Source organism: Phasianus colchicus, chromosome 12 (assembly GCF_987193195.1).
Source record: "Phasianus colchicus chromosome 12, bPhaCol1.hap1.1, whole genome shotgun sequence".
In the NCBI taxonomy this organism is placed as follows: domain Eukaryota; kingdom Metazoa; phylum Chordata; class Aves; order Galliformes; family Phasianidae; genus Phasianus; species Phasianus colchicus.
Genome location: NC_143447.1, coordinates 1,276,795 through 1,304,717, shown reverse-complemented (window position 1 = coordinate 1,304,717; position 27,923 = coordinate 1,276,795). Strand labels below are relative to the sequence as shown.

The following is a 27,923-nucleotide window of genomic DNA, read 5'->3' as shown; positions in this document are numbered from 1 at the left end:
ACAGCTCGGGACTGCTTACTCTTCAGAAAGAAAGGAGCAGGAGCAGCTGCTACTCTGTAAGGGGAGGACAAGTCAATTCACTGGGCTCTAGGAGTCCACTTGCAATGACAGAGCCTACCCCCTCCCCAGGGAAACTGGGCAACGAGGCTGGGCAATAATGAAGAATGTGGCAAGATGCTGGGCAAGATGTAAAATCTTTATTCCAGTTCTAAATTGGAAAAAAAACATTACCTCCACAGATCACCATTTGACAGTTCAGTCAGAACGGGGAGAGGTCACATTTGCCTAGTGGAGGCACAGACTTAAAGGACACAGTCCTATAGGCACTTGGAGAGGAAGCTCAGCTTCAAAGTACAAACACTGAACAGTTTGGCTTAAAGTTTTAATATAAAAAACCTCACTAAAAATGCTAAAATGTGACAAACCATTGGAAATACTGTGACAAACATTCGCCCTTAGGCAGTAAAAAACAAAATAAACCCAAACTGGCAAGAAGCTTTGAAATGTACGTTTTCTTCTTCCTCCCGGCACATCGGACCATCATCTTCTACTTAAAACATTAATCTACAAAATCCATGGAATCTTCACTATGTACTTCAGTGCAACAGGCTACTCTCGATGGACCAGCACAAATAAACCCAGTAGAAAGAGGACTGCATACTGTAAGACAAAGCAGAAGAGACAAAGAGTGCACACTCACCTCTAAAGATGCAGAAACAGAATCAGAAGTACTGGGCAAACAATTCTGCCTGAGCATGCAAAGTTCTCATAAAGTAATTTTAGCTGGTGGGGGAGAAAATGAAAGAACTCTTACCTTAAATTTTGGGTAATCATTCATTAAGATGGTCACTATTCCAATGTAGGGCACAAACCTACAAGAATAAAAATTCTATTATTAAAAAAAATAAATAAATAAAAGAAGAGTATTCAAGGATGCACACAACCTCTACTAGTGTAACTGGTGATTTTTTCCTATGTCAGCATCAACCTTATAGGTTCTTGGCGCTCAAGGCCCAATGGTGCCTTACAGCAATCTGACCTAATTCAGCAGTGCTAGGAAAAGATGATCTGCTTCAGCCAGTGCTTGCATCTTCAACCAGGCTGGCTTTCCTGAGGGCCACTGCAAAAGGAGTAGAGGCCTGTCCAAAAGTCACGTTCCTCTGCATCAAACAGGGAGAGTCAAATCACTCATTATGCATGGCATGCTGCAAGGGAACTGAACCAAATTAAACTGCCACCACCTGCAGATTGTTGTTTATCCTGCTTCCCCAGCTTCATTCAGCACAGTGAACCTCCAGCCAGGTGCCAACATGTTTCTAGCCATAACCACTGGGAATAAAACACTGGTGTAAAACCAGCTTATTCTCTTGAGAGGAAGGAAGTGGCAATCAGTACCCAGTTTGCAAAGAGTTAATTCAAAATAAGTGAATGGCTGTGGAGCTGCCTTGGGATAGACAAAATCAGCATGGAAACAGTATAGCTCATAGGGTCCTTAGAAACTGCTATAGAGAAGAGCAAAATCTAAACGAGCCAAGAGTCAGCTATCTATTTCCAATTACTCTAACACTCTTCATGGTTAATTAAAGTGACATTCTTATGCGTGATTTGGAATACAAAAAAATGCTTAATCGAGAGATTTTGTGTATGTGTGTGTGATTATCAGGAAGATGAAGCTTAAATTACATTTGGGTACTTGAGCTGTCCTGTCTAATCGAAAGAAGGTCCTCAGGAAGAAGGACAACTTCAACAAAAAGGAGTCAAGCAAGCTGTGGAGATTGGACACTGGTGGTTGTTTCCTCCCATAAGGAAGGAATTATTGAGCAAGTAGGCTCTCAGGCCTCTAATAGCTCTGATGATAACCTGCACCACTTAAGAGCCTTATTGTGAACACAGGGGTTCCACATTAGAAATTCAGATCTCTCTTGCCTGGAAGGACTGTGACTTGCAAAAATAATTTTGACACATATTCTCATCGTGCCTTAATGCCTGAGCAGGCACTGCCTTTGCACTGGTGTCTGTTCAGCATCAAAATCTCACAATGCAGCTCACAGCTTGATGCCTTCACTTGGGCCAAGCTCAGAACACAACTACATTTGTCTTTTAACTCTCCCTGGTACCATTTGAAATACTTCCATTCAGGTCACAAAAACCCAGTGGGGAGCTCATTGGGAGAGGGGGATTAACAGGCAGCATTGGGGAAGAGCAATACAAAAAGCTGCATCTTTCTCAACTCCACTTACCCTCTTGCTCGTCCTACTACGTCCTTTTTCTCCAGCCAGTGCTGCCCTCGTTTGTACAGCCCTCTGTCATCCACAGCATTATTGTCTCCCTTTGTCAAAAATTTGATGTCGCCGTTTTGCCTGGCAAAGATAAGTTAGAAAGATAAGTCAAAGAACTTCTTAAAAGCTGTCCTAGAATTAGCATGTTGAGACTAACACAAAGATACTAGAAGCAAATACATCCTAGATGTTCAAGCAGAATGAAAGAGGGAAACTGTTGAATGCAGAGGAAGGAACACTGTGTTTGGGGAAAATAATGCAAACAGAAGAATGAATTCTGGCCCCAGGCAAGCTTTCCTGAACAGTTTAAGAACAGAATAAGAACAGAACCAGTCGTTTCCAGTGAAAGTTCAGCTACTGTGACTATGCATTTGACCTCTCTTGCGTCAATGCCCATCTTGCATTATATTGTGTTCTGGGGTCTGTACTACCATCCAAAATGGAGTGGGGCAGAGGAGGGCACGGAGATGCTGTGAGGGCTGCAGCACCTCTGCTATGGAGACGGGCTGAGGAGCTGGGGGTGTTCAGCCTGGGGAAGAGAAGGCTACGGGGAGACCTCACTGCGGCCTGCCAGCACTGGAGGGGAGCTCACAAACAGGAGGAGAACTGACTTTATATGGTCTGTCAGTGATAGGGCAAGGAATGGCTTTAAACTAAAACAAAGGAGATTTAGGTGAGAAATCTTCACTCAGAGGGTACCAAGGCACTGGAACAGATTACCCAGAGAGGCTGTGGATGTCCCAACCCTGAAGGCATTTAAGGCCAGGTTGGATGGGATCCTGGGCAGCCTGATCTAGTGGCTGGCAGCCCTGTCCATGGCAGAGGGGTTGGAACTAGGTGATCTTTAAAGTCCCCTCCAACTTAAGCCATTCTGTGATTCTATGAAAATGAGGCTGTGGGGTTAAAGCAAACAGTTCTAGTCAGCAGTGGTCAGGGACAAGCTGAAACACAGAAATTATTAGGAAAGAGGGACAAAATAGAACAAACAATCCCCTTATGACACGACATAAACTCAGGATGTGCCTACATCTTGAATGCTTTGTACAGCTCTGAACACTCTACATCCTTTTTGGAGAGAAGACCTGGCCAAGGTTCAGAAATGGTTAATAACGTCCAGAACCACTTCTATACAAAGAAAAGAACAAAGCTCTTCAGCCTGGAAACAAGAGAACTGACAGGAGATAAGACAGCTGTTCCATGTAAGTGACAAGAGCTACAAACAGCTTTTTACTGCCTCTTCTCATACAACACCCAGATGCCACCAAGCAAAACCAGAGGTAACAGGTACAAGCTGAACTATGTCTCAATGACAAAGTATTTTGGATGGCAAAGCATGACATCAGTAAGTGACCAGATACCCACATCAAAATGAAAATGGGGCTATTAATACAGACTATCACTTCTTGCTCGAAACCATAATTTACAGAAAGCAGGGAAATTATCACTGTACATTCTCTTTAATCTTTAATTCTTTCATTCCCTTTACTCTTTAATTTCTTCTAATTTAATTCTTCCTTTAACTAATTCTTCCTTAGTTAGCTCATCAGAACCAGGATCCAGGAGTAGCTGAACCGTTGCTCTGACCTAGAAACAGTGCTGTCTTGCTCTGGCTTTACACATTATGTTTTGCTCTCTTCTCCCTTCTCCAGGCATTTCCACCTGGCTGGATGGACAACTAGCAATGCTTGTTTCAAAGTAGTGTGCCTCTGCCTGGGGAATGGCCATTCCCCCTGCCTCCCTGTGGTATCTGGAGGCAGATGCCAAGCAGGAGCATTCCTGTTGCTCAATTCTGTTGGCTTCCTCAGAGAAACAACAGGTCAAGTATTGTACGGGAAAGCATTCGGATCCTCAGAGCCCCTGCTGTTTTCATCACAGCCAAACAACAACCTGTGTTACATGATAGGAGAGCCTTGGAAGGGAAAAGGAGGGAAAAAAAATAGAACAGATCTCTCTTCAAAGCACATCTGGCTCACAGTATGGAAATGGCAAAAACCCAGCAGCTTACTTACAGAGTCTAGGAAAAGACAGAGATACCCAAAGGCACAGATAATGGAGTTTCATTTCTGAAGACTGATGGTGTAAGGAGCACACCATCATACTGAACTGTTTCCATGCTGTATCATAAACCTGTGTGAGAAGCCCACAGCAGAGTTGCTCTGCTGTTTGAAAGGTGAAATGAAAACCAGCCTGGGTCTCCTGCACAACCACTGCACCAATTAGGATGGCAGACTGTTTTGTAATAAGGAGCAAACCCCATTTCATTCTGAACAATGAAGAAAAAGCTAGCAAGTAGAAAAAGCTTTTCTCATTGAAATGATACAGATGTGAACTGGAGCCCCACTTGCCACAAAACTGTGGACAACAGGCTATTCTGCTTTTCATCATTTTGACATTCCTGTTAGCTTTCACAAAGTCTTTTCACTATTTTCATTCTCAGCCCGTAACTACAGAAGCAAACTGGACTCTGGCCATCCAGAGGAAATTCCTGAATTCAGAACCACCACCAGAAAAATATTCTTCAACCAACGAGAGAAGCAACTGATACCTCAAAGTATGAGCTGCTTCCAGTGCTCAGCTTCAGGTCACAGTACTCATTTTTTGGTTTCATCTTTACTAACGTAACGATCAAGTTTGGGTTTGTCTTCTTTTTTTTTTTAATGCAATCAAAAATACTGAAGAATGGCTTGACTTCACAAAATCTAGGATCGGTACAATGATTCCACTTAAAAAAAAAAAAAAAAAAGCACTGGATACCTAGTGTTGAGATAAAGCCAAGCAAAAGCAGGGTAAAGAATGTCTGGAGACAAATTGTTACACTGAGAGCATGTTTCTGCTCCTCCTTCCCAAAAACTGGCTGAAAGCAGACAGAGAACACCCTGACTTTTCTTACCTCTTCAATCACCAGTCCGAGCAGCAGCACTGGAGCCCAGATGAGACTTTTGCATGCAACAGGGGAGAAGGAAAGTAGTGTTTCACTTAAAAGAGTTCCCAAGACATCTCAAAAAGCGTGTGCACAGTGTTTGATAGCAGATTTACTGCCTATACCAACCTTCTTTTTAAAATTAAAACTATCAGGAACCAACACTTTGAAAAACAACTAACCCACGACAGATTCTGGGTGTAGAATCAATCTGTACAGCAAACAATCTGCTATGCCTACAACATTCTTGCAGTCAGGATTTCAGCTGAACTACTGATGAGCATGAAGCTGGTTGAGCTTGAATTGGGTCAGGAGGGCAGTCTACATATTCCAACAGCTGTGGCTGCCACAAATGCTTGAGAGAGAACCTCTATCCCTTCAACCTCATTGGTTTACAGCAACCCAGTGAATGCCTCATCCCTGGAGGTGTTCAAGGCCAGGTTGGAGGGGGCCCTGGGCAGCCTGGTCTACTATTAGATATGGAAGTTGACCACCCTGCCTGTGGCAGGGGGGTTGGAGCTTGCGATCTTGGAGGTCCTTTCCAACCCAAGCATTCTATTCTTTGATAACTCCTGAATGCCACCTTTACATACAATGCAAGTGATTCATTAAATCTAGAAATGGATCTCTGAGCCTTGGTACATCTCCAGTTCATTTCCTTATTTACTCAGCAAAAAGATGCTGAGACCCCATTCAAAGGTTGAATGAGGTTACCCATTCAGCTCTCTTCTCAGTATGCCAGCTCTTCTGGCATGAAGAGACAGGGATTCAGTTCAAGGTTTAGCTTTCACTCACATCTCTCACAGGGCTGGCTCTTATCCCCACTGACTGCTGGCCTTGAGCAGTCCCAATTGCTTCAGAACAAACAAATAAGAAGGCTCACAACTGAAGAGAAAGTCTTGCTTGGAAAATCAAACCCTGTTCAGCAATCAAACCAGAATGACTGTTTTTTTCAATTCTTCTTCAGATACACACACTGCTCAACATTTTGAATACAAATTGTACAAGGACAGTGCAGTCCATCTAGACACTCTGAATATAACGATGCTATAATGATTCCTACTGAGAAGAAAACTACAAAAAAACCCTTCCCCTGGTTAGCTCTCTCAAAATTTACAATAGTGCACGCTGTGCTGAAAATGCTCTTCACGCATAAAGTTCTACTTCAGTAGTCACTTAACACACCCACTGTAGCCATACTTAGAGGAGACAATGCAGCAAAGTTACGAGGCAATTTGGGATGGAAATGACAGGAGATGCTATGTGACACAGTGAGTTCAGGATACCGGGACAGACTTCCCAGCTTGGGAACTCTGATTCCCAAGCAGCTGATCTTCATAAGGAAACCAAAGGGGATAGATCTGGACTGTTGGAAATTTTGACGTTACTTCCTACAGCACTTGGATATCTCTTAAATGAAGTTCCAACCATTCACTTAACCAAGGAGATAAGGAAAAAGACAATTAATTCACCAATGCAATAGAAGCCCCCCAAATTCTTAACATACTTCTCGTGAATTTTCAGGACACGATGGACTATAGGAATTTCCCTTCCTTCTATCCGAAAGACCACAATTTCTCCCACTCTGATTGGATCTTCAATTCGGTTCGTTAGGAACAGGAGATCTCCTCTGTGAAATGCAGGCTCCATGCTTCCACTGAAAAAGAGAAGAGGAACAATTAAGCAATATTTAAACACTGAGAATCAGGCTTCACCGTTTATAGACTTTTAAGAGAAAGCTTGCAGTATCTTTAAAGAAGAATGCCTAAGATAATGGCAAGACTTGGAGAACTGGCATGTGTCTAACCCCTACTCCATTTCGATTTTCTATCACTATACTAGATCAGTGCCAGTGGGGAGGGTTAAAATCATACCAACAGGGAAGTCATGATGCTCTCTTCCTCATAACAAGGCTGGCAACGAGCAGCATCGTCTCTACAAGCACTGAATTCATTGTGCTATGCTGGCAGTACTGCAGTGGTGGGAAGGGAGCTTTTGCATTTTATTTTTTCACAGGTAGATAGATGGTCCTTGAGAACAAAGTGCTGAAAACACACAGGCTCTTATGTTCCCATCTGGAACAAACAGACGTGTGTGCTAAAAATTTGTTATTGTGATTCATCGCACTGCTTAACTATTAATTCATTTCAGGCACTGCTATTCAAGTTGTTTTTCTCCTGTCTTGTAAATGGCAACTGTTATCAAATACTTAACCTTCCTAATTTCAAATAAATAATGCAATACAACAGGAAACAATGAACTTTCACTGTTTTATCTCAAGACAGTAGATAAGCTGCTGTTCAGGAGATAAGAAGAGAGGATGTGACCTAAGGGCCCACGTCATACTCACTGGGAAGAGCAGAGCAAAACATCTCCCCTGAACTTCAAGAGATCCATCAAGAGTGCCACTTGCTTCTAAATCTTTTCTTTTTGAGCCTTGTTAAATGGCATGTAGTAATTAACACTGGTGTAAAAATGCACTGAAAGGCCAAAGCAGCCACAGAACAGGACGCGTGTGATACCCACACAGCACCCGGCCGTGCCTGCACCCAGTCACTGCCCAAGAACTCCACCAGGAGGAATCTGTCCCAGAAAGGAGGAGGACACAAGTAGGGCATACCATGAGTGTGGTCCTCATGGCATCATGCTTTTGTGAGGCTACACACATCTGAAACTTATCCAGTTATGGTGATATCCCTTATTTTCAGGGAACTGTTGGATCATGGCCTGAACCTCTGATCGACCACCTGAGGGGAGCACTGAGTCAGCTACAGGAGCACAGGTGAAGGCAATTCAGCTGTGTGATCAGAAAGGGTGGAGGCTGGTTCCACCTCTCCTGGACCCCATTTAAGGGCTGACTGCCACTAAGGAAGGATCTCTGAAAATTGCTTGTTGTGGGGTTTCTTGTAAGCCTACAACACTGGTGAGCACTTTCCATTTATTTCTGACTGTCTTTTTCAATGTCATAATCTTACTAGCCTAACTTCTCTGTATACTTATTGATCATCCAATACTTTACAACATCTGTATACTTATTCATCTTACACAACCACACGTGTATGAGGCTATGGCTGGAGCTCCCTTTCTCCTAGCTTGCTAGAAGACCAGGGGAAAAAAAAAAAAAAAGTAGCTGTGAAAAACACAGTTAATGGATATGTGAGGATGCAACATAACACGTAATAACGCTCATTAGTAGTGGCAAGCCAGGTCCTATTTAAAAAAAAAAATAAATTCTTCCCTGTAAGAATTTATTTGCTAGCATCTCAAAGACGTCAACCTCTTTGTTCATTAATTGAGATTCACTGCATTCTTCGACCACTCACACAGCAGCAACAAGAGAGGAAAACAGGAGGTAACTGTGCTGCAATGCTCTGCTGCTATGGCCTCTACAGTGGGCTGTGCTGCAATCTCAGTGACAAGGCGAGCCCTGCCACAAACACTGCTTTCATGCAGCAGTGATGCCCCAAGCAGTGTGTCCACCACTGGTGCCAGGCCTCCTGCTTCAAGGCCTTCCTTTCCCATGCTTCACCCACGCTGCCAAGTGTTTTTCCACGAGGTCTGACAGAACTCAAGAGCACTTGGATTGAGCTCTTTGATGTCCTTTAGTTCCTTCTCTGTCCCTCCTTCAGGACCACCCCTGTAACATACATATTTGACAGCTGACAGAAAGAGATGCTATTTTTACACAGGGTGGTAAGTTTTGCCTTCCTGCTTCACAGAGCCATCAAACAGATGAGGTTGGAGGGGAGCCCTGGGTCCATCTGGCTCAGCACAGACACCCAGAGAAAGTGCTCACATCTAGGTGGCTTCTGAACATCCCCACAGACAGAGGCTCCGCAGCCCCTCTGGGCAGCCTGTGCCAGCTCTCTGTCGCTCACACTGTGCTGGCTGCTGGTCAGACAGAACCTCCCGCTTTCCAGTTTGTGCCCGGCACCTTTTGTCCTGCCACCGGCACCACTCAGCAGTGCCCATCTCCTCCCTGCGGGCATTTCATCCTCTCCCCCATCTTCCACTGAGACTGGAGATCCTTAGAAAGGCTTTGCCCAACCAGGACCTGGCAGCTGGGTGGACGCAGGGGCCACGTCTCTAGAGAGCATCCTCCAGATCGCCGGACCCCCAGCCACCGCCATCGCCAAACCACGGCCGCGTCCGTGTCCCAGCCGCACCGCACCCACCGCCAGCGCTACGGCCGCGCCTTTACCTCAGCACCACCACGATGGGACTCTCGCTGCCCGTCACCACCATCAGCCCCTTCCAGATCATGAGGGCGGACGAGACGATCATGCCGAAGTTCAGCACCTGGTAGTAGAGCTGGGAGGGAGGAGAAGGGGGCGGCGGGGTCAGGCTCGGCCGGGATCCGCGTGTGCCCGGTTCCGCCCGCCCCGCCGCGCACCTGCCGCTTGTTCATGCGCCGCACATCGTCCAGAAAGTCCAGCGACAGCATCGCGGGCACCACGGCGGCGGCCCCGCGCCACTTCCGCTTCCGTCCGCGCGCTCGGCCGCTTCCGGCCCCGCCCCGCCCGGGGAAAGTGGGAGCGGCAGCGGAAGGGGGCGGCGGAGCGGGGACGGAACCGACGGGGGGTGATGGTGGGAGGGGGGACCGGAGAATCATGGGATCCCGGCCCTGCCGCGGGCTGCCCGGGGCCCGCCCGTGTCCTCGGCACCGCAGGGACGGGGCAGCACAGCTCTGGGCAGCGGTGCCGGCGCCTCGCCGCCTCCGTGTCACGGTGTTCTCCTCACACCGCACCTCAGCGTCCTCTCTGTTCGTTTAAAGCCGTTCCCGCTCGTCCCGTTATTGCTGTCTGCCTGCGTACAAAGCTGCTCTCCTCCTGTTTGTTTGTGAGCTCCCCTCCAGTCCTGGAAGGCCGCAACGAGGCTCCCCGCAGCCTTTTCTTCCCCGGGCTGAACGCCCCCAGCTCCTCAGCCCGTCTTCATAGCCCTCCTCCGGCCCTGCAGGCCCCTTCAACAGAACCAACGCAGCCCACTTGGAAGGGTCAGAAGATGACGGCAAGGAGATGGAGGGGACAGGAAGGAGATGCTGGCAGGAGGAGGGGACGGGTGGTGACAGGGAGGAGATGGCAGGCAGGAGCCCCTGTGCTGTGTCCCTACCCGTGCCAGCTCGGCTGTCCTTTCAGCTCCAGTCACCTCCCGTCCCTCGGCAAGCACGCAGCACCAGGAGCACTGTTGGATGCTTTTATTTGAAATACTTTGAAGTAAACATTATAGCAAGGCACAAATGCCACTGCAGATTAAATAGATATATGATGGCTTGGGAGTGTCCCCTGCTATTGTTACTCTACATAGGCTACCTTGTAAAACATTCCCTAGGCTAATGTACACAGTATCAAAAAATACAAAGAGTCCAAACTGTTTGTATCAAAACACATTGAGACAAGAAAGTGAGCAATTCATATGCAATAAGATAAATAGTTCTTAAATTATTTAAACATTGTCATAGTAAACAATAACTAGCGGGATTCTGGCTCAACATAAAAAAAAAGTATGGAAGATAATTATATTACATGAAAGGTGTGTTGGGGGAACGATGAGGAAACGGCACGGACAGAGTCAATATGACTACGTGGACATAAACGTCTCCAAAGGAATATGGAAAGCTGAGGCAGGAGGGCAGCAGCGCTGCCACTGGGACAGCAGCTTTCCAGCCCCACCAGCCTTGTGGGACCCCATCACCTCCCTGCCAGGACCCTACAGGCCTTGGTGAGAAGTTCTTGTTTTTGGACCGTGATGCCCTAATGCAGAGAGAAGTGCTGTACCCACCCACCTCCGTCATGGTGGTTGTGCTCTCCCAAAAGGGGCTACAAAATTCTGTTTCCGGGTGATTAAGAATCACGATGCTTCATTAAATTACCTTTCGGAAAACATGACTGTTACTAAAGTAGTAAATTAAATGCAAGCTTGAGTACAACTCAGGCCTGTCCCATTAAACACAGACAATCTTGGATCGGCCAGCACAACCCTAACACACACGCTTTGCTGAGACAGCATTATGAATTAACATGAATGAAACAAAGGCAGAATGGGAAAAGTAAGTCATAAATAGAAGGAGACAGAAAGGGAGATGGGGAAGGCAAGGCTGAGTCTGTGGGCAGAGGCTGAAGCAGTGCACTCAAGGGAGGAAAGCTCATCTTCAGGGAACTGCAGCTGCAGAAAGTGCTCCTTGACCCTCAGGAGCTGGACAAGCTCCAGGGAGGATTCTCGCCCTGCTTTCCCTTTTCAACTCTCTGAGCTGGCAGAGAGTTAGTGCTCAGGATGTAATGGCAGGGTATTTTTCTTTTCCAAATTTCCCTTACAAATGGAAGTTAACGGAAAGCAACGTCTATCCCAAGAAATCAACAGAACATTTCAATGATTTGCCCCATCCCCACCGAGTATTTTGAGTAAAAACCCCCAAAGAAAAAGCCCCAACAGAGCAAAAAGTTTTTGTTTTGCTTTTAAGTCTTAATAGACTTCGAATGATTGTTCTGAGAGGTGCTACGAGGACCCTCCACACAACACGTCTGCCTGTGCTCACAAAGAGCTGAGTCAGTTTTGCACTCTTTGCATTCCAGGCTTTCTTCTTCCACCATAGTGTTCATCTCACCATTATACCCTTCGTGTCCATTCTCATTCATCTCCGCTTGTAGCTTCTCCTCCTCTCCCTCCTCCTCCTCCTCTTCTTCCTCCTCTTCCTCCTCATCTTTTACTTTGTGAACAATGAAGAGGTGTCTGTTCAGAGAGATTTGAGATGTGTAACACAAGCCGCAGAACAAGCACTGATACGTGGAGCTGTCTGTCTTGTGCTGAGGTATGTGCTCCTGAAACTCAGTACTGATGTCTGTTGCAAATCCACATTTTGCACATTTCCAATGCGCTTTCAGTTTTTTGGCCGGCGGTGTGTCTGAACCTGCAGCGGTCTCTGCCTGACCCAGCTCGTTCGTCGCCATCCTCTTTGGAGATCTTGCCTTAAAAAATAAGATTAACAAGTTACTTCATTGTTTGAGCCCACAGAAGAATAAGCATCTTAGTTTGCTAAATCCCACACATACGTGTGAAGGCATCTGAGGGTGAATACACATAGGTATTTTGTTACAAATTAAACAATGGCATGCCTAGGGGCTCCCCTTGCATCGTCTTTCCTATCGATACCCAAACACTTCGGGGTTGCAGCAATGCCTACTCTGCTCTTTGTCACAATTTGCAGGATGTCAACTGCTGTCCTGCAAGGCGAGATGGGAGCTCTGGGAGGAGCTAGCAAGGCAGAAAAAATATGGGAAGGAGAAGCTGAACATTTTTCCCTCTACTCTTTTTCTTCATGCCACCTCTCATTGCCTCATGCCTTCTACTGCATCATCCTGCAGCGCAGTCTCCTCCTATGAGAATGGCTCGATCACGTGTCCCTGTGTGTCATTTTGTTATCTCCCCATCCAGCAGCATTGCACAGCCTTTGTTTTGCATACAGTTTGGCTTGTATCTGAAACACAGCTAGAGCGGTGTGCAGCCAGCTCTCAGGTGCAGAGCTCTGCGTGGGGGAGCAGCTACCGGCTCACAGAATTCCAGATTTCCCTTTCTCCATGCCTGGGATCACTACACAAATACAGGAAGGTCCTGGTTGCAATCCCTCAGTGCTACAGTACTGGTGACAGATAAATAGAAACAGATTTTCCTTATCACTTCTGTTTTTAAACTAACTGGAACAAGGAGCTCAACCTGCCAACCTTCCACTTCAAACCAACCCAAAATAACATCAGTTGAACGGTTACAGTTGTCAGAAAAAAATGGCACAGTCCCACTGAGGAGGAATGCAGTGCTTATATGTAACAGATCTAGTAGGAGTTAAACCAGAAACCTTTGTGTAAGTAGTAACAAAAACACAAGGGAGAAAGCAGAAAAAATGTACCAGACTCTCATATCTCAAGGAAAGTGTGCAGTGGTATGGGAAAATGAGGGTAAAAACAAAGCCAAATTAGTTCTGGTTGCAAAGTGGACTGAAAAAGGCCAGTAAACACAGGACCATATGTTCAAAACCATCTTGAAAAATGCAAGACGCATTGCCCCAGTGCTGCTGCTGCATTTTTCAGTTCAGATCATGACACTGCTAGAAAAACTAGATGGAATTTGGAGAATAGGAGGGAAATCTGCCATATTTCAAAGCGAGAGGGCTTTACTGCCACAAATACCACTCGTTTACTACCCTATGTGGACAGCTACTCGCCAGATACATCTACTTTTGAATGAAAATGTATGAGTTACTTCTGCTATCTCTCTCTCTGGAGCTGTTGCTTTGGCCATCTGGGACAAGTCTGGGTTTTTGATGCCGTGCATGAGACTGATGTGATTCTCCAACATGAACGGCTGAGGAAATGTCTGATTTTCATCTGTGCAGTACCTTGGAAATAAATACAAAACAAAGAAAATTTATTAGAGGAAATGCCCGACCGTTCTTTCATCCAAACAGCTCTTCATTATGCATCAAACCAATAGGTGTCATAGGAGACAGAAGTTGTAGAGTAATGTACTATTAGATTACCAAAAGAGGCAGGAAATCACCATTTTACTAATAAAATATTATCGCTGACAGAAATCCATAAAAGTTTACCGCAGAAAGGATGAACAAGAATGAAAGTAGGGCACGTATTATTTACAGTACAGCACTTAATAAATACAGGGATGACTGGAGATCAGGCCCACTGTGATACACACTGCAGAAGCACAAGGTAAGTAATCAAGATGAAAAAAGAACAAGAGAAAAGCAGCTTTTGGGAGAGTAATGCACAGAGAGACCTCATTTTGTGTGTAACAAGGAGGAGCCCTGCAGGTCCCACAGCCAGTGCAGTATCACATCCACAAGACCTTGTTTATCATGGCACACTTGAAATTCTTACAAAACCTCTGAACTTCCAGCCCATGTGGTCAAAAGCACTAACAAGTGCATCATTTATGTGGAAGTAAATACATTAAAACCCAGAAGGATTTAAAAGCTGCCAGAAATGACACTGAAGCTTCAAAATGAGATGTGAAATGGAAGAGCCAGCTATTAACTTGCCCTCTCAGATGACCAAGGTCTACTGGAAATAAGCACCAGGTCTCACAGGAACATAAACCAACCCTCTGTAGCATGGCCAGGTGCAAAGAGCACTCGGAAAGCAATCAGGGAAGCCAAGGTTGACTTTGTACTCTTCTGCTGACCGCCAGTGTGACGTGGGGAAGGTCCATGAGCTTGGCATCAACCTGAGTGATGAGGCAAGGAACATCATACCTCTCTGCAATGCACAAATTGCAGCTGAAACACAGGCAGCAGGGGATGAAAAGCAGCAACGAGGGTGAAGCATATCTGGGAGACAATGGCCTTTTTTAACAGGAGAGAAAAAGATTTCTACTGATCTTCCAGCTTCTCCACTAGATGGAAAAACAACGGTCAGTAATGATGTTAAAACACAGATGTACTCACTGAGTATTTCTGTTTTTTTTTTTTTTAAACAGGAATTGCTTAGATGATAAATCAATATTTAATAATGATGGGATTTTTCTCCTTCAAGGAGGCAAGATGAGAGGTTATTAAGTGGTATTTATCAAAAATAAACATGCTGAAAATCAAGTGTTCCAGACAGTTCGTACCTAAGACTGGGAAAATAAGAGCAAGGTCTGAGCACAATAACCAAGTGAATTATGAAGGAAAATGCATAAAACATGAGAATGCCTTGCAATTTGTTCTAATTTGGAATTCTTTTCGTGTGAATAGCTAAAAGATGCTTTCCTAATTACATCAGTGACAAACTTGGCAGGAGGGAGCTTAAGCAAGTCCTCCATCACTGGTTTCACCCTACAAAGTTAACGCAAGGATGAGATCTAAGCAAGGCAGGGCAAGAAGGGGAAATCACAGCTCAAAATGTTAGAAGCAAGAGAGTAACTACAAGACAGCACACCTGGAGTCACAGAAATACTGCACAATTGGGTCAGTGATAGATTTTACTCATGCTTCTGATCTTCAAGGGGAAATCCAGGAGTAGAGGGTGACACAAAGTTAAGGCACTGAGACTGATATTTGCAGGGTCTGTTAATAGGAAGGCTCAGTAATGAGACATGCTCAGGTACCTAGCTGAAGGGAAGACCAACCAGAAATCCTGAGATCCAAACAAAGAGCAGCTGTTGGAGATATTGCCACAAGTGTTTTAAGGAGAAGGCTTAATGTGAAGAGTATTGTAGTGAAAGACTTACTGAAATACAATGATTAAAGAGGGCACAACTACTGTCCAATTAAGACCTCATCAGCAGATTTTGAGAAGGAGCAACTACAAGCTCGAGAATTAAACATAACCACAATTCACTGGAATTTGTTGCTCAGTTTTCTCTGCTGCAAAGAATGCATGCCCATGAACACATAGGTGAATTATAGATCCACAGCTGCATGCTGTTCTGAAAAGTAACAGAAAAACTGGATCCTAGGCTTTGTACAAAATAATGCACACCCCAGGACATTATTCTGACACAAAATCCTCCTTCCCTGCTATTTTGATTCTGATACACCCCACTCTGAAACCAAGTGATCCAAAGAGAATACGTTTATACAAACCAGATGCACATAACTCCAACAACCCACAAAGTTAAAGCAAAATGAAACTGGGAACCAATGCTTCATATCCTGCAGAGGGTGCAAGTCACAGTGCAGTTACAAGAAAAGGGAAGCTGAGAAATTCTGGCTAAAATACACGTTGGGAATTTGCTTTTATCAGGCTCCAGTGGTGATGATGCCAATACTTCATCCATTTTCTCAAAGCTACCGTGGCTCACCACGTGGGCCACAGGAACAGAGCACACCAGGGATGTACACTTCAAAACAGACTTCTAGTAATTTAAGTGCAAAAATCCATAGCACATTCCAGCATATTCCTCAGAAACACTTGCATTCATACAGAATTTCAGCTGAACAAAAAAATCCCTAACCTACATCAGTGCAAACATCCCTTCAAACACAAACGTGCCTGAATTTTGTTTTAAGATGTCTCAGAATCTGAGACAGGAACTAAGCTTGCGTGACTGTTCAGCATATGACTTATTCTGCAACAGCAGATAAGAACATTTGGAGAGGTATTTTTGTAAGCACTGGGCTTTGTCCTGAACTGACACTGTATTCTCAGTTACAATATGTTCACCAGCCAAGATTTTCATTCACTGCTGATTCACGCAGCTCATCTGGAGTCTCCAAATCTACTCCCTACTCTGAGGAACATCCTTCCAAGCAAATCCAGATTTTCTCCACTGCAGTATGTGCAGACACTTCTACTCGTGTAAAAGGTAGCAGGCAGATCGGTCCAGTGTTTTCTTGGCTGTTCCACAAGGCTGTGCAACATAAATGTCATGCTGGACCTGCAGCTTTCAAATCAAACTTAGGGTAAAGTTTCCAAAAGGGCGTTGTGCAGTCCAACCCAAGGACTTATTTTAGCCACCAAGTTGCTTACATTTTAAATGTTTGTCTTCTCACTCTTCCTCAGTCATTTCTAGCCTGTTGTAGAGATGAACAGGCATGGATCTATTACAAAGGTCTTCCAAATATGAAAGATTAGCCCGTCATTGAGTACAAATTCAAAATGTGGTATTCAGTACATACCAGCAAGTGTAAACTTTCTTTGCTGTATCGTGATTGTTGCGGATGTGTCTACGCAGACTGTTGGAGGCGTTAAAAGAGCGTTCACACTGTCGACAGGGATATCTCTTCATAGCCTAGCAGAAGAACAGAATTATCTTTCAGTAACAGGGAGACAAAAAGGCTCTGACTTCCCTATTCTGAGTTTCCCCTGCTGCTCATCTGGACCTTGCCTCATGGGTGCAAAACCACCCTCCTCCATTGATAAAGGCAACTGAAATTTTGGCGTTCCACTTACATTCAGCCCAGCAGTTGGCTAATAACAGCACTGGTCTTATAAAATTAGTTAAGCCACATGCTTGTTTGTTTTTTCTTTTTTTTTTTTTTAAGATAGCAATTGCGTTAGACACTTCTGTTGTACGGTCATTTTGCTGCAGGACTCTGCAGAATTCACTCAGGGAAGGTCCATTCTCACCCAGGAGATGGCAAGACCCAGTGTTAAGTACAGCTTTCCTCTCCAAGCTCAGTGCAATAAAAGGGCAGTATGTTAGAGAGCACCACACAGTACCAGCTGTTACCCATTTACCTGATACCCACATCTCCCCACCAAACTCTGCCCTGTAGCTAGCTTTCTCCTTTTCCTGTTCTCCTTTGTACACCTGCATGCACTCCATTTAGAATCATCTTAAACAATGAATACATATTATGTATTGAACTGAAATATTTGGCAAATTTCCTCCTCTTACAGAACTCAGATGGGAAAATTCAGCACTCTCACCCTGCCCAAATCTCCTTGATATTTAAGCGCACAACCAGTATTCACCACACCAAGTTACCAGGCATCAAGGCCAATGAACCACATTTCCACAGTGTCTGCTCATGGGACTCAAGAAGGGTGACTCAGTACATCAAAGAAGTAGTCCTGATGCCTAGGTACTGAGAAATCTGGCACACACAACATCTTGGCCTATGTTCTGCCAGCAAGTAAGGATTAACTTGACAGAACTAGGTCAAGGCAAGGCCAGAGTTGAATAAAACCAAAAAAATTGAGGATTTATAGTTCCTATAATGATAGCTCTATGCACACCTTATACCTGTTGTATCTACCAAATAATGTCATCAAAAACTCTATGTCCTCTTGCAACTTTGTTTAGACCACCTGTTGGACCAGCAGCTGGTGAAGACAGGACTTTCCATCCACTTACAGAAATGAGCAGAGGAGAAAGCCTGCCATTAGATGCAGTGGGAGAAGGAACAACAAAACAGATAAGGTACATAAGGTTGTAAGCCATATGACCAAGGACAGAAAGTCTGCCTTCTGCTCCTACAGAAAGCATTCTGCTCTTACTCCTCAGTGAGCTGGCAAACAGACCCTTTTTGCTTGAGATATTAATGATCACCAGACTCTTCAGCTAAAAATATCTCGTTACCCAGCTGAAATGTTCTGTGCAAGTCCTTACCCTTCCATGACTTCTCTTCATGTGGGACACGTAGGTTTCCCGATCAGGGATCCACTGTGAACATTCCTTGCAAGTCCAACCAGTTCTTCTCAGCCTGGACTTGGATTCGGGATTGTGTCCTTCCACCCTCATGTCTTTCCTTGACAGAGGTGAGTGGGAAGTCCCATTGGCTACCAACAGCTCCTTTGGTGGGTTATGAACCTGGTTCTTTGACATCCTCTCAGACTTCTGTCGAAAGTTTAAGAGCTCCTCAGGATTTTGGGAGACTCCATGAACACCCTGGAAAACAAAAATAACGGAATCAAACATAATATTTATTTGTAATCTGTACTACGTGTCATAAATGACTATCACATTTAAATAGATAATATAAGTCCCTGCCAAACACTACATTAACATCTTGCCCCTTGTGCATCCTCCCATTTCTTCTTGAAGCTGACCACAGCACTTCCCCCAGTAAGAGATATTCCTAAGAAACATGAAGCTTCTATTTATGTTTCCTGTGTGACAACAGCAACTCCTCACTACTATCTGTTCAACATTTTGTATGAGCCCTGAGCGCTCAAGTTAAAAAGGGAAGATGTAATGAGAGAGAAATGCTAACTGTCATTATTTCAAGAACCTAAGCTTTAAAAACACGTTGCTTTGGAAAACGCTGAGTGAAACGTTTGCTGTTAGCTTGGAGGCTCCGAAGCTGCTTGATCTTTGCTGAAGATAAGAGAAGAGACAATCTCACAGTTTCTCCAACCCTACTTTCTTTAACTCCACAATGACTACTGCTATTCATATTTTCAGACTTTCAACTTTTCTCTTGACAAATAAAAGCAAGCACAAAGCCAGAAGTCAGCCTTATATGGAACGTGTCTTCAGGCTCTTTGCTTGTTCAACAGGCCAAAATCCCTGTCCCCCCAAAAAATTATTTTAACAAAGAAAATTGAACATAAAGAAAATAAGAAATGAAGAGCTGTGGGAAAGCAAAAGCAAATAAAACAGCAACATACCAAAGAAACCTCAAGAAATTCCCCTAGGAACAACAATAGTTCATCCACACAAAAGGATAATTTAGAGGTTTAACTGTGCATAGTAATTAATAACGGGTAAAGTTTCAACACACGAAGGCCCCGTGGGCATTTGGAAGCCTTTCCTTTTGTTAGGCACTAAACAAACTTCAAACACAAGGTCTGATCCGAAAAACCTGTGCTTTGCACCTGAGCCACCTGATGTCTGCAGAAGCTCTGATGCAATCACAGGGCACAGCATTGCTGCTATGCAGGGTAACACAAACACAAACTTCCCCTTCCTCCCCATCTGGAAACCTCAAGTCTTTTCTAAGTAAAGAGTACGTTATCACCCATTACTCCATTCCTTCTGTTATTACACCTCTGGAAGGAAAACAAAAAATGGAGCACAGAAAGTGAGGTGACTTTCAGACAGCACCTCCTATAAACTCCATATGGCATAAAGCAGTGCCATCTGATAGGAAAAGAGATGGGTTAATGCAATTACCACCTTGCCACGGACAAAAAGCCACCTTCTATTACAATCTCCAGACACATCGATAGCCAAATACAGCCCAGCAATCTAAATATAAAAGTTCTGTTGTGCCAACATCAGGCAGCCTGTGCACAAACTGCTGTGGACAAGTTATTGGGGCTGGCACCTGCAAATAAGCTGCAACAATTTGGGTACTTCTACTCAAGCCCAGCTATCAGCAATGGAGCTTTGAAGATCCCAGCCTTTACTCTCAACTCTCTTTTCCCAGCAATAATACAGGAAGATTACCAATCATCAGCTTTTCAGGAGGGTTTCATATTTTAAATCATTAACACGTGCAGAGCGTTTCCAGATTTGCAAGTTAAAGGTATGGAGGCTGATGTGCGGAAAATCAAACCCTACAGCCTGTAAGGATACAGAGAAGGTATGTTTTATTGGCAAAGTAGTAGTTTTGACTTTTTCTCTTTTAGGAGCAAGCTACTGAACCTTCTGGCCTTTTAAGTAAACACAAAACAAAGGCACTGATTAAAAAAATCATGCCACTGCTTTTTTCTAATCAAAGAGAAATACGGCTTGCATGTTCTTTCTTCGGAATGCAACCAGGAAATCTAAGAGATTTTTCACAGAAGTGTGGTTAGTGTGCACAGAAATATACTGACTGGAGCAACTGGAAAACACAGCGTTCACACATTATGAGACGATCAGATCTGCAAGCCCACAGACACATTCTGACAAGAGCCTCCACCAAATGGGCAACAACAGGCTTTTCATATGTATCACAGACCATAGAAAAGGTTGGGTTGGAAGGGACCCTCAAGCCCATCCATTTCCACCCCTGCCAGGTTGGCTGCCCCCAGATTGGGCTGCCCAGGGCCCACCTGTGTCCTTGTCACCAGCAGAGATGGGGCACCCACAGCTCTGGGCAGCAGTGCCAGCATCTCACTGTCCTCTGAGAAAAGAATTTTCATATAATATCTAACCTAGATCTCCCCTCTTTTAGCTTTAAGCCATTCCCCCTTTGCCTTGTCACTACACTCTCAGGGTCTCCCAATAACCCCAACTCTCTCAGCCCATCTTCATAGCAGAGGTGCTCCAGACCTCTGAGCATCCTCGTGGTCCTCCTCCAGATTTGCACCAACAGCTCCATTTCATTCTTGTGCTGGGTGTCCAAGAGTTGAGCACAGTGCTGCAATGGGGTCTCAGAAGAGCAGAGCGAAGCAGAGGAGGAGAATCACCTCCCTCAACTTGCCAGCTATACTTCTTCTGGGTGCAGTTGAAGATACAGTTAGTTGACTTTCTGGGCTATGAGTGAACACTGCTGGCTCATGTTGAGCTTCCTTTCCACCGGGATGGCCAAGTCCTTCTCAGTAGGGCTGCTCTGTATCAACTTACTGCTCAGCTTGCATTTCTACTTGGGACTGCCCTTACCCAGGTTCAGGACCTTGCACCTGGCCTTGCTGAATTTCGTAAGGTTCTTGCAAGCCCACCTCTCAAGCCTGTCGAGGTCCTCTGGATGGCATCCCGTCCTTCCAGGGTGCTGATCACATCATATTGCGTGGTGTTGTCAGCAAACTTGCTGAGGGTGCACTCCGACCCACTGTCCATGTCACTGACATGATGTTAAATACTGGTCCCACTGACGACCCAGGAGGATCACCAGTCATCACTGCTCTGCACTTACGCATCGAGCTGGTGACCTGAGTGCTCCATCTGTCAAATGCATGACTATTTTAGAGACTGGGATGTCACGTGAGACACTGTCAAATGCTTTGCACATCTCTACATGGATGACATGAATTGCCCTTCCCTTCTCTACCAATGCTGTAACCATATTATAGAAGGCCACATTTTCAGGCAGAATTTGCCCTTAGCGAAGCCATTCTGTTTTCCCTGTATGTCACCACACTCTGCAAGAGGATTTGCTCCATGATCTTGCTGGGCACAGTGTGAGAATGACTGCCCTATAGTCCCCTGGGTCATCTTTTTTTTTAATTTTTTAGAAACAGGGTTACATTTCCCCTTTTCCAGTCGCTCAGAACTTCACTGAACTGCCACAGCTTTTCAAGTAGTGGCTTAGAAACTTCACGTGACAGTACAACAGAGATATGTTCTGAAGACTGGCACCTCCAGGGCAAATCCTTTTGACTCAGTCACTCTCCTCTAGCGATCTTCTGTAGTTCTGCAGGTAACTTAGGGAAGCAGGTGTCAAACGCTGTGCTGCCTCTCTTGGAGGCAGCTGCAAAGGGGACAAGGAACCAAAGCCCTCCCTTTTTATGTCAGTACCCAGAAGAGGAAAGACCCAGCTTTCCTTACACAAATTCAGTAGTACTGTGGGCAGAGGATGCTTCTTCCTGCCTCCCAAGCAAAGATAAAGCTCCCCCCAAAGCTTAATCACTTCCTATGGTTTAATACAGAACAGTTAACCATCAGAAAGATTTATCTGTAGAAAGTAAGCCTTTGTCACAAGGTTGAATTAGACAAGGAGGAGTAACCACCTGCAATATTACCAACTAGTACAAAGTGCTCAACTGAAGTTTCCAGATAATACCATAAACTTTTGCAGTCTGTTTTTCTACTAATGTATTGCTCAAGAACATCCCATTTCTTCAACCAGTGTCCTTAAATAGTGCATGCAAACTCTCTGTGAACTCAGAAACTAGGACCTCATATCATTAAGTGGTGGGAGTTACCTACCTTAACGTGCTGCATTAACTGCTGTTTCTGCATATACACCAGCTGACACTGTGGACACTTAAACACGCCCACAAACAACTTGCTGGTATTCTGCTGGAAGTGCTCTTGGAGCAGCTTCTTCTTGTTAAAGACAGTCTCACAAGAACATTTGTAGATCACCCTGGAACAATTTAAAAAAGAAAACTCACTCTCTCTTCATTAGTTATCTTGAGGAGTCAGTGGAAGAGGTCATCTTAGCAACTTCGAAAAGAGATGGGCTTCTGATGAGGGCTGTGCTCTATCAATGTATTGGCAGCATACACCCACATGGACCACTCAACTACTATCTCAACTGGGAAAAACAAGAAAATGCCCCAAGTACATACCACAACTTGCTAAAAATAAGTTTACTTACATGCATATGCATAACTACCTAAGTGTGTGACAGTAAGTGCAGATGGATGGGAGCAGACTCAGAGCATACTTGCTATGCATTTCTTTCAGTTCCACCTTTCCATGGACCCTCCCTTACAGCACACATTTTTGGCACTAGCTCAGGGCTCAGCAGGGAATGCTACACAGCGGAAAAAACAAGAGTTTCTCTCTAGTGATTTTTTCCGGGGCAATGCGGCACAGCACAACTCTCCCCTTGCTTTGAGTGCCAGAATCAGCAGTTACCCTGGGGCTACCTATCAAGAGGTGACACTCCAGCTCGACCAAAAGGTGACAATTAAGAGCTGTTTGCAGATGTTCCACCCTTCCCTGCCCATAACTCCTCTCCTCCTAACCGAGGAGGCAGCATTTGTATCAAGGAGAGCATGCCACGGTTAGGAACGAACCTCTGCCAGCAGACAAGGGGGCAGCTCTTCCTGAAATTAGGACAGAAACAAACAACAATAAAAAAAGGAAAGAGGAATAAACAACTGAGATAGAAAGTGGAGGCAGTTGTAGAGCTACACAGCAAAGGAGAAGAGCAGATCATAACAAAATACTTACTGAGTAGTCTTGTGAGGCTCTGCTGGGTGCTGGCTGGTCACGTGAGCCATGGTGCTGTCTGCTGATTTGAAGGCCATTGGGCAAAAAGAACACTTGTGGAAGACTTCGCAGTGCTTCTCGTGAATGTGCGCTCTCAGTAATGCCAGGGTCATGAAGACAACCCCACAGTGGATGCACCTAGGGGATGCAGAAGGAAAGAGCTGAATCAGAGCTGCAGTACTGCTTCCAAGATGCATGTACCAATGGAAGGCAGCATGGCAGGACCATGCTACAGCAGGTCCTTGTTTAGTCTCTTCAGTAACAATGCAGAGGAATCAAGGAGGAATGTGATACAGGAATTCACCAGCTGGGCAGAACCCACAGATCAGCAAGGAAGCACATCTATAAAAGAAATCTAAAAGAGCCAAAACGACCCAGAAAGAAGAAGGCAAGACATACTACACAAAAATGCTGCCTTGTACCCTTGAAAGCCAATTCCATCACAGGTGCAAGTGAAGAACTGAAATAAATGTACCTGAAGAGGTGTCCAGGTAGTAACAAGCAGCAAAACAAATGTACTAATAAAAGAACATTCAGCCAGGAAATCTTTATAACTGTGCACCATACTATATCAAGCAACAGACAATAATGACAGCATCAGCAAAGAAAACATCAACAGAAAGCAATTAAGCTCAATAAAGCCAGTAAGACATAGGTGTTGCCTGTATAGTGTTCGTCTGGGGATGCTCTATGAGGAAAGACGAGAGGAAGAGGTTGCAGGTGTAGCTAAAGGATTCCTCCCTGCAGCTCCAAACAAAGCCAGGGTGACCCAGCTGCTCCCTCTCTTCCCAACAGGCCTCTCCCAAGATAGCAACATCTGACTGAGGCCGTCCTACATTTAACTTGAATACTTCTCCCAAGCACACATCCAACAGCTGAGCTCATGGGAAGCCACACACCAGTGTGGAGAGAGCAAATGAGGCTCCATTTCCTTACCAGCACTCCTCTGGCCTGGGATTGGAATAGCTGTGAATAGAGATGGTTTCCCTCAGTGAGGCTGGAGTTAAGCTTTATGACTGTTTTTCCCTTCGTTCTGATGTTTGCTAGATTATCCTTCCCTCCAAACGAGCCTCCCGACAGCGCTTAGGAAACAAGTCTGCACTTTGAAGTTGTACTTCAAAAGCTCATTAAGCAGAAGCCAGCCCAAAGGAGACAAGCCCTCTCCCCCAAAACACGCACAGAAACGCTCCTTTCTTCATTTTCAAGAGGTAAAAAGTGACAACAGCCAGTGTCATCCTTCAGAAAACATGAAAACATTCTGCTGTGCCTTGGAGCCCAATCCTCAGCCATGTCAGCTGGGGAGAGAGACTTTCATTAGGGTAGCACCAGGAACTCTGTTGGCAGGAAGAACAAATGGGAGAGAAAGTCCTAATCCTGGCAGGAAGGTACAGATGGTACAACCAGGAATACTCAACAGGCTTCCCCCAGAAACACTTCTCAAATCAACAAGAGACAGCTCTGCATTGCACTCCATTTTGGCACTAAAGACTTCATAAAGATTTAGGGGATAAAATAATTACTAACTCAGGGTCAAACAATCACAAGTTAATTTAATTTACAGTAAACGGAAGTTTAAACAAAGGCCACTTTGTAATCAAGAATCTCTGTGCCAGAAAGATGAACTTCAATAAAGTAAACTAATTAGCAGAGCAAAATGGATGGAGGATGTCAGAGGCTTGCCATGTAATTTCTGTAAATTGCAAATTCTGCTACAATCCAAGCATGAGGGGATAATTTGCAGGAGAAGACTCTAGGATAGCCTCAGGGCAAGGAAGGGTGCTGTGTAAGTCTCGGAAATAATCCTGTGAGAGAAGATAAGGCTACATGATGTTGTCTTAACCCTCTGCTATCTCTTATTCTGCCAGCATCCAGCTCCTGAACTCCCCAAACAGCAGCAAGCAGGAAGATGTGTGCCACGTGGTCAGTGGGGACCAGTGGGAAAGGTGGGGAGGTGACACTTAGAGCTGGCAGCACTTTGGGCAGGCTTGTTAATTTTCATGTTAAAATGCAGAAGACCCTTCTCATCTGCAATGCAATCACTAGCCATGACCCAAACCTGAATTCAAATAATCCTACTCCAAACTTAATTGGACACGCTGGGATATCAGCAGAAAAGGAGACAGAACAAGGGCTGATCAGAAAAACAGCAAAATGTATGCATCAGAAATTCAAGGAAAGCAGAGACATATTGCGGAGAAGCAAGAGTTGAGCTGACCCTGGGCAGGATTTCAAAGAAACCCTTGGCTTTTCATTTCTGCAAGTAATGAAAAGGAAAGGAAAGAACAAAAGTTGCTACGTGACCATAAGACAGATGCCATGGATTATCTAGATTTGGTTCTACAATTTGAATTTATTTCTTCTGTTTTCAAGACTGCAACAATGCCAGTCTGGCAGTGGAGACAGGAAGAATGACAGGGATGGCACAGCCAGTGCTTCCCTATCGGGTGGGTTCAGTTGCCAAAGATGAGCACCAGCATATGCAAATTAAAGAAGAGAAACGTAACTTTCAGAGAAGCTGGTAAAAGCTAGTAAACCCCCTATACATACCATTCCTGAACTCTGCCTTGTTTCAGACATTCATTAATGCTCCCAGCACAAAAAGCAAATATTTGTTAGACATCTGTGGATGGATGGAAGCTGGCATTGCTGATAAGGATTAAGGGGGCATCATAAAGATATTATAAATCTGGAATTAATCATGCTTTAAAAAAATGCGAGGGCACACACTTAAGAAGCAGGACCAACCTCTGCTGTAGACTGAGAGCCCATCAGCTACAAGCAGAAGAGTAAGGACCAATGCTGCAAAGCACAAGCAACTGCATCAAAGCCAGGGCTTGTTTTCTGACATCTTTTCCCATCCTTTTTTTCAACATTCCTCCTTCTCCAAAATTAATTCCTTTTTCAAACAGCCACAGTATCACAGCCATTTAATTTGAAATGGAATTAATCCTTTGTTGTGGGCTATACCTCCTCTAATCAGATCCACATAAAAAAAAAAAAAATCTATCTGTATATAATTAAATTCAGAATCAGTTGGATATGTCTCTTTTCTCTGTGATTGAAAGAAACTGCCCTTGAAAACTTCAGTGTGATTTCAGAAGTCACACAGTGCAGGCTTCCTCAATTGGCAGACATTTTAAAAGAACAGCTCCAAGCACAGAAATCGCCCTGTTTCCTGTACACGTTGTGGTACTTAATGGCAAACAGAGAAAAAGCTGAATTCTAAGGAATCCTAAAAGGTCACCTAGTCCATCACTCATCTCCCAGGTAAATCATCTGCATCTACACACAGAAAGCAGGAAAAGCTTGTGGGGAACGTAATGTCTTTTATTAAAGCAATCAATTTGGCTGCAGCAATGACAACGCAAGCGCACATACCGCCACATCCAGAGCCTCGGGAGCCTTCCCCCATTCCTCTCAGCTCATAATAAGAGCTTGGAGATAAAATAACCTACAAAGGCATCCCTCGGTCCGTGACAACTGACATACGCTCAGTCCTCAGAGAGATGTGGAGGATTAAGATCTGCTATCTTTTGGTTGTAAACAGCAATCTTGAGGGGACCACCTGCGACCCGGAGGTAATGCCAGCACCTTTCAGCTTAAAGCTGCCTCAAAATCATTTCTGCTCTCCGAAACCTCCCCTTAAATTCACTTAGTCATTTCCCATTTCAAACGCACTTCATCCCACAGAAAACCATGCCGGTTCTGTGTTACATCCTCCTCAGTTTCTGCTTTAAGGAAGATTTCCAAAACCTATATCCAGTTTCCCACTCCCTCCTGCCCCTTCAGCATTAAACTCAACAAACCTGAAGCCGACTTTGCGGGAGTAATGCAGGCAGTTCTCTTTGACGTGGGTTTGGAAATAGGCGGAGCGACACACAGCCCCGCACTCGGGGCAGCAGTACGGCGACTTGTGAGCGTGGATCCTCTGGTGGGCACAGTAGCTGCACTGGTTGGGCAGCATCATCTGGCACACCTGACACGTCTGATGGAAGAAAGGTTGCATTAATTAGTTACTCTCTATTTGACTCTTCCCAACCCAGGAATCTTTTGGGTTTAGAAGGGCACCCAGCTGCTTCTCTTACCCACCTGCTCTTTGCAGTCACCGCTTTCATTCCAGCAATGAGACATTTGAGATGGAAAGTACCCCCAGACTGCATCAAAATCACCACAAGTCAGAAGAACCTCCCTGTCTTATAACTCAAAACACACACTGCTGAACTCAGCACAGAGCTGACAGATGGCAGCCTTCTCCCCAAAACCACATTTCTGCCTTTCACAATATTTCTCCAAGCCAGATTGAATCTCAGCTTCTGAGGAACACGAGCCACATGTGCAGCGATGTGCAGTGAGACATTCTTGATAATCTGGCATTCCAAATGATGCAAAGATGTTTTTTCTCCATTTCAGTGTCCTTTTTTTTCTCCTCGTTGTTGGAAGGGCCACACTTAACAGGAGGACAGATTTGCAGAAGCTTCGTT

The 27,923-nt window shown here is 44.8% G+C and overlaps 2 protein-coding genes across 5 annotated transcripts in view; both read right to left on the bottom strand.

The window, feature by feature from the left end:
* Positions 1-178: 178 nt before the first annotated feature.
* SEC11A (SEC11 homolog A, signal peptidase complex subunit) lies at positions 179-9,752 on the bottom strand. The gene is made up of 6 exons (XM_031616171.2): positions 9,593-9,752; positions 9,401-9,510; positions 6,707-6,856; positions 2,241-2,360; positions 815-872; positions 179-660 (listed from the first exon to the last, which is right to left on the bottom strand). The coding sequence occupies exons 1-6, from the start codon at positions 9,641-9,643 to the stop codon at positions 610-612; spliced, it is 540 nt and encodes a 179-aa protein (XP_031472031.1). The 5' UTR covers positions 9,644-9,752; the 3' UTR covers positions 179-609.
* Positions 9,753-9,922: 170 nt separating this feature from the next.
* Positions 9,923-27,923, bottom strand: part of ZNF592 (zinc finger protein 592) — a 34,566-nt gene continuing 16,565 nt past the window's right edge. For 3 of the 4 annotated variants that reach the window (XM_090148570.1, XM_090148572.1, XM_090148571.1), the window contains 7 exons: positions 27,249-27,427; positions 23,404-23,580; positions 22,429-22,588; positions 18,241-18,519; positions 16,805-16,917; positions 13,450-13,585; positions 9,923-12,161 (listed from right to left, as the gene is read on the bottom strand). In XM_090148570.1, coding sequence (XP_090004696.1) covers positions 11,652-12,161; positions 13,450-13,585; positions 16,805-16,917; positions 18,241-18,519; positions 22,429-22,588; positions 23,404-23,580; positions 27,249-27,427 — 1,554 coding nt within the window. In that variant the 3' untranslated portion in view covers positions 9,923-11,651. The remainder of the gene's footprint in view (positions 12,162-13,449; positions 13,586-16,804; positions 16,918-18,240; positions 18,520-22,428; positions 22,589-23,403; positions 23,581-27,248; positions 27,428-27,923) is intronic. The other variant, XM_090148573.1, reaches the window with a different exon arrangement.

Excerpts from the sequence above, each read along its gene's own strand:
- SEC11A (XM_031616171.2), bottom strand. The coding sequence starts at position 9,643 with ATGCTGTCGCTGGACTTTCTGGACGATGTGCGGCGCATGAACAAGCGG. Across the intron at positions 873-2,240 it reads GTAGTAGGACGAGCAAGAGG|GTTTGTGCCCTACATTGGAA; the intron begins GTAAGTGGAGTT and ends TTATTCTTGTAG. Across the intron at positions 661-814 it reads ATGATTACCCAAAATTTAAG|TATGCAGTCCTCTTTCTACT; the intron begins GTAAGAGTTCTT and ends TTTGTCTTACAG.